Source organism: Lathyrus oleraceus, chromosome 4 (genome assembly GCF_024323335.1).
Source record: "Lathyrus oleraceus cultivar Zhongwan6 chromosome 4, CAAS_Psat_ZW6_1.0, whole genome shotgun sequence".
NCBI lineage: Eukaryota > Viridiplantae > Streptophyta > Magnoliopsida > Fabales > Fabaceae > Lathyrus > Lathyrus oleraceus.
Genome location: NC_066582.1, coordinates 45,636,786 through 45,650,830, shown reverse-complemented (window position 1 = coordinate 45,650,830; position 14,045 = coordinate 45,636,786). Strand labels below are relative to the sequence as shown.

The 14,045-nt window shown below is 37.7% G+C and overlaps 1 protein-coding gene across 1 annotated transcript in view; it reads right to left on the bottom strand.

Moving 5' to 3' along the window:
- LOC127138798 (uncharacterized) overlaps nucleotides 1-14,045 on the bottom strand; it is an 83,656-nt gene that overhangs the window by 38,610 nt on the left and 31,001 nt on the right. Inside the window, exons 22-28 of the mRNA XM_051065332.1 lie at nucleotides 11,392-11,488; nucleotides 10,406-10,504; nucleotides 10,151-10,291; nucleotides 9,063-9,131; nucleotides 1,851-2,330; nucleotides 1,430-1,747; nucleotides 1,106-1,237 (exon numbers count right to left, since the gene is read on the bottom strand). Coding sequence (XP_050921289.1) covers nucleotides 1,106-1,237; nucleotides 1,430-1,747; nucleotides 1,851-2,330; nucleotides 9,063-9,131; nucleotides 10,151-10,291; nucleotides 10,406-10,504; nucleotides 11,392-11,488 — 1,336 coding nt within the window. The remainder of the gene's footprint in view (nucleotides 1-1,105; nucleotides 1,238-1,429; nucleotides 1,748-1,850; nucleotides 2,331-9,062; nucleotides 9,132-10,150; nucleotides 10,292-10,405; nucleotides 10,505-11,391; nucleotides 11,489-14,045) is intronic.

Below are 14,045 nucleotides of genomic sequence, written 5' to 3'. Positions count from 1 at the left end.
TTCTGATATGGTTTCCCGAACCCTAGTTAGGGTTAGGGTGCAATTGTAAAGTTCTCCAAACTAGTGGGAATACTCAAAAGACATCATCTTAAGTATTATTCAAAAAACATAGCCATCAACATCAAAAGACTAAACTCAAAATAGGCATATTTTGTATTTGAGAGAACTGTATAGGGTTAGATGAAGCACCCGTTTTCCACTTTAAGTAAACTGGGGTTTCAACAAAATTCCGACCCAGATAGACAGGCCCAATAAAAAAAAATTAAGCATGTTTTATTTTGCAATCTTGACCATGCCGACGGCGATAACGATCTTGTTGTGAACGTGCACACTTTGGCAGTCATGGCACGTAAGATCTTACGATCCAGCACTGACTACACTGTCCACCACTATACTACAACGATTTGTGGGGAATATCCGCAATATCGACCATATATACCATTGCAGCGAGCCCGAAAACTGCCTTGAGTATCCGCCTTAGCCTGAAAACTGTTTCTTATACATTGGAACTAAAGTGCTTCTTCTCCATTCATTCAGTAAATAAATATTAAACTGTGTATATAAATCACAATAAAATACGCACATAAATAAACAAAACGAACTCACTCATTGACTAGGTTTTGAATGAGTCGTGTTAAAAGTCTTTATTTTGTAGTTTTTGTTATAAATATGACAGTAGCACTAAATTAGGATAGAACACTTTATCTTTCTTACCTTCCAAACAATGTGTTTACTAGGATACTCTGATTCTGTTTTTTCTTAATTGTCATTAGCCTATATCATTGAATTCTAGCCTGTATTTCATATAAATAATATTCAGAATTTTCTCTATCTTAACTTTCAAGTTTTACTTCTCTGTTAAAATAGTTTACAGATTGTAACAACTATAAACTTTAAATTTTCTAAAGCCAATATAAGCTAATTTTAACCCGCGTGTAATGTACTATATTGTCAAGTTACCAAGTTACAGTGAAAACTTATGACTGATGTAAAAATTAAAATAATGTGTTAAAACAGTTAAGCTTTTGTAGGGCGGTGGAATTTTACACACACACACAAGGAGTCTCTGAAAGGTTGGTTTAGGTTCATGGAAAAGAAAACACACCTTTATAAGGGAGTCAATACCAGGATTTCGTATGTCACAGAGCCAATCCCAACATTGATCAGTCCCAAGGGACGTGTCACAGAGTCTAAAATTGCCTAATGTTCCATCAATAGAAAGAGAACTTGGGTGAACCTTCATAAGAGAAATAAACAATTTTAGATTTTACAGATATGACAACAAATAGAAAATAGCAATGCTTTCAGAGTAACATATAGTGGAAAATAATAATTCCAAAAAAGATAGGAAACAAATTGCATAGAAAAAACCACAGAAGAAGGAGAAAGGAAGACTAAAAGACCATCTATTGGAAAGCAAGTCATTTACCTTAAGATCCATCAGGAAACTTTCTTGTACTAACTTAGCAAGTTGAGAACCATCCTCCTTGTTAAGAAATATAGTTACACTATCAACATTCATGTTCAAATGAAACACTACACGTTCTTTACCAAATCCTAACAATCCTCTAACACGCCCCTTTTCATCAGTCCTTTCCTTCACTAAAGGTCTCTCTGGAGAAGTTTTCAAAGAGTCTGTATCACTTGTCACTTCATTTCCAGCGCTTATATCCAATCCAAAACTTATCAATGCAACAATAGTGGGTCGGTTGCAAAAAAATTCCAGCTTGGACATACGAACACACATCTGAAGATGAATAATTAGAAATGAAAATACAGCATTGTATCTCATAACATAAAAGAGAAGACCCGAAAATCAGATTCAATATTATCAATCCTCGTCAAAGTACCTGTGTATCGATACCATCATAATCAGGTGAGGCAGAGCTCCTTGTTGAGAAAGACATAGATACAAAATTTGAAGTATCACCTCCCTCTGCCTCATAATATACCTCACGAGGAGTACCCTTTCCCTTTTCAATTTCTTTTTCATGAATTAAACTTTCTAGAGATTCAAAGTCCGAAGCAATCCCCATCAATCCATGCTGATCTAACTCCATATTATGTAAACAATGTCCTCCATCTGTTTGAGATATGAACTCCGATAATGCATCCATAAAGCTATCATCATCATCAGGAATCCCAAGAGAAACGTCCTTCCCATGGGAGTCAGTTAAGTCAGAGGAAGAACGTAAAGTTTCTTTCTTCAAGACTGAAACAGCTAGATATTGCGGAGATACAGATAAACGACCCTGAAGTTCATCCTTAATTCTTAAAGAATGCAATTTCATCTTCACTGTAAGGTCCCCATCTGCAAGAAGGACATGCACCTGGGAGACAAAACGGCAACCATAAATGACTTGGTCTCTAGGTCAGAGATACAAATGGAGCTAAACGCCAAATGTACTACAAAATTAGAATAATATTGTTAGCAAAGAGTAACGAAATAACTTAATAAGATAAATTTTATATAAAATGAATGTCAATGCAATAATTGAAACTTATATTGATGCTGACTATGCAGGGCCAATTGATGAGAGGAGGTCCCTACTAAGCTATGATACATAGGTACGGGTACAGTACCCAGTGGCACTGGGTATTGGTACTGGATACGGCATTTTAAAAAAAATCAAGGTACGTATACGTTAATAAGAAACAAGAATTTTTTATAAAATGTTTGAGCAGAGAACTATATTTTTAGGTTCATAACAAAACATCACTATGAAAAATTGAAAAAACTAAAAATAATGTTAAAATACAATAACAAAAAAATTATTATAAGAATCCCACATCGGATAATATATGACCTGAACATGTGTTTATAAGTGGGGGCAATCCTCACTCCACCAACCGGTTTTGTAGGATTGAGTTAGGCCCAACCCCATTTCTTAACATGGTATCAGAGCCTGGTTCCGATCCAGGGACCTGTAGGTTATGGTATCAGAACATGGTATTTCTTAACAAATTAAAACACATAAATATACTATATTGATATTTGAGAAAGAATAGAATATTTTGTTATAATTAGTCATAATTAGTTTCCTATAATTATGTTGTATCATAATTAGATAGTTGATCAAATGTTACACATTGATGTATATATATTCTATTCAGATCAATGAGAAGGACACGATTTCCATTATCTTACATGGTATCAATCCTAACTGATCCCACTTTCTAAAAAAAAAACACGTTTCATCTTCTCCCTCATTCAGTCCGCCGCCGCACGCTTCTTCTCCCTCCTCGAAGTCTGCCGCCGCAACAGGACTACTGGACTCTGTACCGCCGCCGCCGAACACGAGAACCATCCTATTCTCTCGCCTTCCGCCTCTGTTCGCGTTGCCGTCGTCGCACCTGCAGCCATGTCTAAATCAGACCATTCAGAACACAGTGTCGCCGATACCCACAAATCCGCTGATACTGGGGATTCCGGCCAGTCCAAGAACATCACGTTTCGAGGTTCCAAATCGGAGTTTCATCCCACACTTGCCGTCTCCAATATTAGGAACCACATTCCTATTATTCTTGAGATGGAAAAAGATCAATATGGTACCTGGACCGAGCTTTTGCGCATCCATGCTCGCTCACATCGAGTCCTGCATCACATCGTTCCATCTATCGGAAAAGAGCCACCAGCCATTACCGACGCCAACCATGAACAATGGTCCACTCTTGATGCCACCGTTCTTCGGTGGATTTATTCCACTATTTCTACCGATTTGCTGACCACTATTCTATAACCCAACTTCACTGCAATGGAAGCATGGAATCGCTTGGAAGATTTTTTTCAAGACAACCAAAATGCTAGAGCTGTCACTCTTGAGCAAGAGTTTTCTAACACTCGTATGGAGGATTTTCCCAATGTCTCAGCTTACTGTCAGCGTCTTAAGATGCTTTCTGATCAGTTGAGAAATGTCGGTTCCCCTGTCAACAATCATCGTCTGGTCCTTCAGCTGATCTCTGGTCTCCCAGAAGCTTACCGCAGTGTTGCTACTTTGATTCGTCAGAGCAACCCTCTTCCGGCATTCTATCAGGCTCGTTCCATACTCACTTTAGAAGAAGCCGGTATGGCTAAGATGGCAAACACAGGCTTTCATGCTACTATGCACATCACTCAGCCGAAACCTACTTAAGACACCTCTCAGCGTGGCAACCGCCGCCCCGGCAACCGCCGCCCCGGCAACCGTTCTCGCTCCCGTGGCAACCAGGGTCGCGGAGGAGGACGTGGTAACCGCAGTACACTTCAGTCTGGAGCTCCCAACGCTCCCTCACCTTGGTCCGCTCCTCCTTGGCAACAGCAATACCCAACCTGGCAACCATGGGGTTGGACTCCACCACAATGGACTATGCCATCGTGTCCGTATCCCACCTCTCAGTGGACACGCCCTGCCGGTCCTCCTAAGCAGCCAGGCATTCTAGCACAGCGTCCTCAGGTGTATGCAACCTTTACCTCATCTCAGATACCGACAGACATTGAGACCGCAATGCACACTATGTCACTCCACACTCCTGACAATCATTGGTACATGGACACAGGCGCAACATCTCACACAGCCGCATCACAAGGTAATCTCTCGTCTTATTTTCCTGTAAGTAATTCAAATCAGAAAGTCATTGTAGGCAGTGGTCATGGAATTCCAATTCACGACACCGGACACACACAAATAACCACACCTCACAAACCCCTTCACCTTAACTATGTCCTGCATGCCCCGAAAATTATTAAAAATTTAATTTTTGTGAGACGACTCACCACTGACAACAATGTTTTTGTTTCCTTTGATCCTTTTGGTTTTACTGTCTCTGATTTTCAGACGGGGATCACCCTTCTCAGATGTGACAGTCGTGGAGATCTCTATCCAGTTACCACTCCTCCCAGTTTTGCCGGTCACACATCCAGTCTTTGGCATAGTCGTCTTGGTCATCCTGGCGTGTCTGTTTTGAATTCCCTTCGCAAAAATAAGTTCATATGTTGTGAACCTTTTAATTCTTCTGTCGTTTGTGACTATTGTGTTTTAGGCAAACAAGTTAAATTGCCATTTTTTTATTCTCAAACTACGACTTTGATGCCTTTTGACATTTTACATAGTGATTTATGGACGTCTCCAATTTTAAGTTTTGCTGGTCATAAATATTATGTCTTATTTTTAGATGATTTTACAAACTTCTTGTGGACTTTTCCTATTAGCAGAAAATCTCATGTGTTTGAAACGTTCAAGTCACTTACTCAACTCATTCAAACTCAATTTTTGCAAAAAGTCAAAACTTTTCAATGTGACAATGGTGGTGAATATAATAATGAGCTTTTTCAAAAATATTGCACTGATCATGGTCTAGTTTTTCGTTTCTCTTGTCCCCACACATCCTCACAAAGTGGGAAAGCGGAACGCAAAATAAGAACCATTAATAACATGATACGCACTATGCTAGCTCATTCTTCTGTTCCCCCCTCGTTTTGGCATCATGCTCTCCACATGGCAACTTACCTGTTAAATATTATTCCCTGTAAAACACTTCATAATCAGTCACCAACACAACTCATGTATCTTCGTGATCCCACCTACACACATCTCAGAGTCTTTGGTTGTCTATGTTATCCATTATTCCCGTCATCTACCATTCATAAGTTACAACCCCGCTTTACTCCGTGTGTCTTCTTGGGTTATCCGCCGAATCATAGAGGTTATAAGTGTTTTGATTTGTCTAATAGAAAATTAAAAAATTTCGAGGCATGCTATCTTTGATGAAACTCAATTTCCCTTCACCAAGATACACTCCCCTTCACCTCACTCTTATCAATTCCTAGATGATGACCTTCACCCCTACCTTATACATCAGTGGCAAAATCAAATTTCACCACCTGTTGCACATAATCAACCAACACCCATAATCCCAATTGACCAACCACTACCCTCAATAAATCAACAATCATCATCTCCTACCTCTTCGATCAACACACCCATTACAATAAACTCTCCATCACCACCATCAATTCAACCGCATCCATCTCCACCTACACGAACCATCACCACCTGAAGCATGAAAGGCATTGTCAAATCCCGCACGATATTTAACTTATCAATCTCTCACTCTGACCACACCATCTCTCCCATACCTAAAAAACCCAAACTAGCCTTATCAGACCCGTATTGAAAATCCGCAATGCAATCTGAATTTGATGCTCTTATTCGAAATAAGACGTGGGATTTAGTTCCTCGTCCTTGTGATGCTAATCTTATTCGATGTATGTGGATTTTTAGGCATAAGAAAAATTCTAATGGCTCCTTTGAGCGTTATAAGACTCGTCTTGTAGGTGATGGCAGGTCACAGGTTGCAGGTGTGGATTGTGATGAGACTTTTAGTCCTGTGGTGAAACCCGCTACCATTCGAACAGTGCTTACCATTGCTCTATCCAAATCCTGGCCCATTCATCAACTGGATGTCCAGAATGCCTTTTTACATGGTGATCTTCATGAGACTGTTTACATGCATCAGCCATTGGGTTTCCGCGACCTCCGTCATCCAGATTATGTACGTCGGTTGAAGAAGTCATTGTATGGTCTCAAGCAAGCGCCTAGGGCATGGTACCAACGTTTTGCTGACTATGTCGCCACCATTGGCTTTCGCCATAGCACATCAGACCACTCCCTCTTCATATATCGACAAGGTTTAGACATGGCATACATTCTGCTGTATGTAGACGACATCATCCTCATCACCTCCACTCAGGTCCTCCTCAAATCAATTATGTCACTCTTAGCATCTGAGTTTGCAATGAAGGATTTGGGCCCTCTGAGTTACTTTCTGGATATTGCTGTATCTCGTCATCCTGATGGAATATTTCTCAGTCAAAGCACTTATGCATCAGAGATCATTGAACGTGTTGGCATGGCGTCCTGTAAACCATCAGCCACTCCTGTCCAAACAGAAACTCAGCACCTCCTCCGACACTTCTTATGAGGATCCCTCCTTGTATCGGAGTCTTGTAGGGGCCCTACAGTATCTCACCTTCACTCGACCTGATATATCATATGCTGTTCAACAAGTTTGTCTTCACATGCATGCCCCTCGCAGGGAACACATGCTTGCTCTTAAGCGCATTTTGCGCTATGTTCAGGGCACCTTACATTTTGGACTACACTTATCCCCATCTCCCATTACAAAGCTTATCTCCTACACTGACGCTGATTGGGGTGGATGTCCTGACACCAGACGTTCTATATCTGGGTACTGTGTTTTTCTAGGTGACAACCTTATTTCTTGGTCTTCCAAAAGGCAGCCAACTCTCTCCCGTTCCAGTGCTGAAGCCGAATTTAGGGGGGTTGTCAATGTTGTCTCCGAATCGTGTTGGATTCGCAATCTTCTCCTGGAATTTGATTTTCCTATTCCTCATGCCACTTTGGTGTATTGTGACAATGTTAGTGCCATATATCTATCTGGTAATCCTGTGCAGCATCAGCGCACTAAGCATATTGAGATGGACATTCATTTTGTTCGGGAAAAGGTAGCTCGTGGTCAGGCTCGCGTCCTTCATGTTCCCTCAAGACATCAGATCACAAACATCTTCACCAAAGGACTTCCTCGCATTCTCTTTGATGATTTTCGGACCAGTCTAAGCGTCTGTGAACCTCCCGCTTCGACTGCGGGGGTGTGATAGAATAGAATATTTTGTTATAATTAGTCATAATTAGTTTTCTATAATTATGTTGTATCATAATTAGATAGTTGACCAACTGTTACACAGTGATGTATAAATATTCTATTCGGATCAATGAGAAGGACACGATTTTCATTATCTTACACATTCAAAACCAAATAATGAGAAAAAATGAAGTACCACGAATACGGTACGAGTATCAAGTACGGGTGCGCACCCGGTACTTCACCAATTTAGAAGTACACATGCTTCAGTGCTACTCCCTCAGTCCCACAATGAGTGACCTATTTGGAATAAAATAGTGTCCCAAAATGAATGACCCATTTCAATTTTCAATGCATCTTTTCCAATTTTACCCTTTAATTAATATTACTTTTATCATTCTCAATACATGATAAGGGTACTTTAGTAAAAGTATCATTCTCTCTCTTTCAATTATTCCTTTTTCTTAATCTATGTGAAATGGTCAACTGGGACACTCATTGTGGGACGGAGGGAGTACTAAGTATTGTAGTTTTGTTGAGGAAAATTTGGTAACTTTGCAGGAGTAAAAAGCAGTATGCGAAGCATATCCTAGTACTCAGGAAGTTTTTGTCCTCCAGTAAATTGTTCACCTTAAACTGGAAATTTAGTACCTTAGTTTAGAAATAACTTAATTACTTACCTTTGTAAAATGCATTTGTTGGATTAACAATATTGTCTTTATTATTTACTGCTTATTTTATTTTTTACTTTTTACTAGGAGTTTCTAGTATTTCCTATTCTAACTAATTCTTCTTAATTCAGGGAGGTGATTAGGTAGTACTCTTTCTATTTAAATCAGCTAAAGCCGAAGAATAAATCACATCAGCATTCAACATCTCTTATTATCTAATAGCATTTTACAATCATTCTCCTTGCAATCAATATATATCTAAATTAAACATTATGCTAGGTGCTAATTCAATCAAGCATGTTAAGAAAAATCATGGCAATCTGAAACAGAATCAACTTCACCCACAGTATAGCAGCAGATTCACTTCCAGAATATTACCTTTCCTTCCAATATTCTCATTGAAACTTTCTTTTATTTTCTATCACTTCTCTGACAGTTTCTCTTTGGCTATCGAATTGCCCCAAATATTAAGATATCAATTTAGTATAAGTTTTACATGTATTATTTCTAACGGAACATAAAACAGGTTAAATAAATACACAAGTTCCTGTTGAAACCCAAAAAAAAAAATAGTGTAGTACTTAAACTTAGTCATAAAGTCACTGAAACTTACAGATACTTCTCCACATTCCTATACATAGGGACAAAAGTGCATAAAAAGACAATCAAAAGAAATAAGCAGTCTATGGAATTTCCAATTTATTGTATCTATATAAGTATCAAATATATAAGCTTAGTTTAGGAACAAACCTTTCCACCATCTGCAATAATTTCAAGAATGAGAGACTCGTCATGATTTCCATCAGTGGTGTTTCCAGCCTGCACGTATGTTAAATCACATATATCTCTATGTATTTGGCACAAGGGCTTATGAATCTAAAGCAGTGAGACCATAGCAAATAACCATAAGAAAGAATGGGTGAAAAATTCAGTTACTACCAGAAACCACAAAAGACTTAAACAAATGACTCTAAGCCACATGAGACTGATTGATTGAGCGTATGTTTGTGAACACCAAGTTAGGCTACAGAAGTTTCTAGTCAGCTAGCTAAACTGGTGATAGAAGCGTGAGATGGTTCTTCATGTCTCTGTTTTGTCTCACATATTACTGTTAAATGTAGATTTCTAGATTCTTATGAGTTACTCCATTACAGCTGAACTTAGGAGATAGTTATCCCATCAGTTATTCTGTTAACTATTAGTAGCCTGTCCCATAGAGGTTTCTGCACTTCCTAAGTATTTAGTTAGAGAATGTAACAGATTTAGTTTTACTTTTACATAAATCACATATGTTTCTTTTTCACTCTCAAACTCTCTCTCTCTCTCTCTTTGGAAACACTTAGCTGCCAGAACTTAAATTAAGTCATCACCTGATAGATCATGTGAAACACTTCAAAATATGTCCTAATATCTGCTAATGAGTTTTTTAGAATCTTCGTTGTTGTTTTAGTTTGTTTTGATTAGTTGGCTGACAACTGCCATAACTATCTTTCTGTTAGTGTTAGTTATGCTACTAGCATTATAAATGCCAAGCCTGTATTCAGAATCCTCAAGATTCATTGATGCTTTGCAAATTAGTTCATTGATGGCAGTTTATATTTATTTTACAAGATTCAGCTATAAATACAGTTGTAATCAGCAGATAAATACATGTTAAAATTAACTTTAACAGTTTTCCTGGGAAAGCGCTCTCTCTCTCTTGATTCAATACTGAATAGGCATAATTTGGGAATGGAATAAAAAGTAACGAGAGACGTATGCGCGTTAGTGTGGGTATTACAAACTAATCATTCCCCATGCTTTTTGACAGATAAAGCCTTAAAAGGAATGTATCAAACCTTTCCATATATAAACACCTTGGCTTCCATCAATGCCCCATTTATAACAATGTCAGCTGTTTTTGAATTTGTGGTATTAAGAGCATTGTAGGAAGCAGCAGCACCCTCTGAGTTACCTAGAACATCAACTGATGGGGGCGTCTGCATGCAATGCAAAATGTATAAGTTTATGAAATAAACTATGAAGATCAATGAAATAATATCTTGCCAAAGCCAAATGAATGAGAAAAAAAGCATATACTAAGGCTGTCTTACAGAGGCTTGATATGTAGCTTGGATGAGTCCTTTGAACCATAAACCCTTCTCCTCTTCTTCCCGAAAGTCTAAGATCCAGGTGCTAGAAGACTCCAGAGCCTGGAAGGAAATTCATATTTTCAAAGAGTCAGAGCAAGTAAGTTAACAAACAAGCATATCTATTCCCAATGGTTACAAATATGAAGATCCCATATTTTTTATTTGGAAATCATAATCCAAAAGAAGCAATCAAAGCATGTCATCTGGTCATGTTTCGTCAGGTACTAGAGTGGGATAAGTTGAGACCGAAATACAGAAAAGGTTAAACTGAATTTGATTGAAATAATTACACTAATGTTAACTCTGCCACAGCTATCTGTATATATGCAAAGTTTTCCGCAGCCATACAACTGGGATAGTGGTTTTGCAGAAAACGGGTAAGCCTCTATTCAGTTTTTTTTATATTTTTTAATAATTAATACAATATATATGTGTGTGTGTGTGTATATATATATATATATATATATATATATATATATATATATATATATATATATATATATAAACTATTAAAATATTTATTTCTTAAACATCCGTCTTACTACATATTTAAGTATGTTAGTAAGAAATAAGCTTTTAAGGAGAATAATAGACCAAATCAGGTTTTCGAAAAGGCAAGACTCGGACCTAAAACTAAACCTATGATAAACCACATGCCAAGCTTAGGATTTGAAGTGTAAGACCAGACTAGATTTTGATCTTGCAAAGCCTATCTCAGCCCAATCTATTCTCACCTTTATTTCTGGCTCAAGTATACCAACACATTAGTGAAAATGTTCTGTCACAAGTCAGGTAGCATGCTATCAAGTAACTTCATTGGGGTGTTGCGAGTTTAGAGACAGAACCCTAAGTGTTGAATGAGAGTTCATGATGAAGTGTAGAGGAATAAAATATGAATAATTTAAGAAATGAAACACCATACTTCTATCGGAACTTATTTAGCTTACCTTCTGAATGTCCATTCCCCTTGTGCTTACAGCAATACAAAATGGGGAGCCACCAACATTCATCGGAGGAATATCAAGGACTTGCCTACCAGCCATGCTGCAAAGTCCAAACACTAAATTACATACATAATATAAATTAAAATAAATTCTGTTTAGAAGTGGTTAGCACAACAAACTCATAAAAATTGAAGGGAAATAAAAAAGTTGGAAGACACGGGCTTGGGTCTATGCAAAAATATTGCACTAGGGTAAGGCCTGACTCAACCTAGAAGCAAGCTCACGCCTTATAAGGAATACTTTTGGCTAAATCTCTAGTCAATATGGGATCTCATCACACCCTCTCATGCCCATGAATGATCATTAGAACCAGGAGATATGTAGGTGGCCTAACAACTCATTTGGGTAATGACAGTTTCTAGAGCAATTTTCCTTCATTGTCAGTTCTTTCAAATTTATAATTTGCCTAATAGCAATTTATGTTATATTCGTGATACTAACTTACTTTTAAATTTTCAACTGCATAGAGCCTTAATATTATTGAAGTTACTTGGTGCTTCAATTCTACTGGCTTCTCAACGACTCCATACAAAAGAGAGCACAGAGACAGGATTTTTCTGGTGTATTGCTTGAAGTTAGAAAAGCCAAATCGTAGGATTGCAAGGGGTGGGGATTTACTTAAGTGATATCTAGTTGTTTCTAGCAGCATTTGTTAGTAGTTTACTTCTAGTGTTAGTTAATGCGTTTTTTAATATGATAAGAGTCAGTTAGTTCTTACAAGTATAGAAAGTTTGGATTCCTGTTGGGCACTCATATTGCAAATTTTTTTTTTGTTCTGTTACTATGGCTACAAGTAATACCAATCGAATCACTGTTTTCTGGAAAGTTACAAGCAAAAGCCTTCAGCCAACTCTCTTTTTTTCTCGATTTAATTTTTACTTCGAAATCTTCACTTAATCCATGTTTCAGTTGCTAATTCACTCTTTTTTAAATCTGAAAATAAAAAATATATTTATAAACTAATACCCAACCACAGGACATGAATATGTATCACTCCGGACAATTAAATTCCACCACGACAAACCCATTAAGAAACAAGAAGGCCAAAACCCTATCTTTAAAAATATTTTTGTTTGGGTAATGATACTCAATCTTGGTGGTTAATCTCGGATAGCAGCGGGTAGCACACAACCCCCAAAATGTGATATCGGCATAACGGATAGCGGGATGACCGCTATTGTGAAGAATAAAAAACAATATACATGGTAACCATAAATTACAACAACATGCATAAATACTTAAAATAGAAAAGAAAAGAAAAAACATATTTAAAGGAACAAGTAACAACTATATATCCCATCAAAATGAATTCCTGTCAAGTAAAGAAACAATTAACAATTCATCTCCATTAGGCACATTGGTAGCACAACTCCATTACTAGATTAGTGTCTAGTAACTCTTGTTGGTTCATTATCCCCAACTGCATTACCAACAACTTCTCGAGTAAAGCCCTTAAAAACAGTGAAATGTAAGAAACATAACACATGGGGTTATATATTAGGTCACTAAAAGGGTGGGAAATACCAATATACCCGTAAAAAAAAGATTAAAATCAAGTTTTAAAATATTAGGGTTTACGTTTTTCCCCAAATTGAGAATAGCGGTCAAGAAAACACCATAGCGTTGCCGCTGTGCCGGTACCAAACCACTTCACGGCCGCTAAGACCACTACCGTCAATAGCACTTCGCAGGCCAATAGCGTAGCGGTGAGGGGCCACACCGCCACTATAGCATGCTATGACAACTTAGTACTCAATAGAATTATTATAACTCATATCAAATTTGTAATCCTTACACTGCTCTTTCTCCCAATGTACATTATTATAAGCCTTCATTCTTGTGAAGCAGTAGTCTTGGGACCCATAGCGGGAATTAGATGTGCCCTAATGCTTTGAATCGATTTTTCATTGTTTAATTTTACCAAAAATAGTTACAAAATAGAGTGCATTTTAAGGACAATGTGCAGTGCTTCAGTGCAATTGCAATTGCCAGGAGAGTCATGGCCACATTCGATAAGGAGACAACTTTATCCCATAATTCCAATATAGAATGTGTTAAATGAGCTTGGATCTCATCCCACAAACTAGCTCAAAGGATAAGGGTGCTCAAACACATTTATACATCCAACAACGGAAACCTAAGCAATGTGGATTCCAAACAACTTCAACACCCACCCTCACGCCAAGCATGGGCTTGAGTCTATTAGAGTTATATCTTAGGATATGAAAAATCAGCACTATAGAATAATTAAGGTCAGCCTTAATTTAATAGAATAAGAAAAGTTCAGCACTATAGAATAATTAAGGTCATCCTTAAATGTAGAGCTTCAATGATTCAACTCTTGAATGTTCAACTCCTCTTTTAAGGATGACCTTAATTATTCTATAGTGCTGAACTTTTCTTATTCTATTAAATTAAGGCTGGCCTTAATTATTCTATAGTGCTGATTTTTCATATCCTAAGATATAACTCTAATAGGGTCCAATTCTCACACTGCAGTCCTTACCCCGACTCTGATACCATGTTAAACACAAAACTGTATCATAAAATTGTGTCATTCTGTTGTCTTATTCCTCTCTCTATATGTATAGTGTATA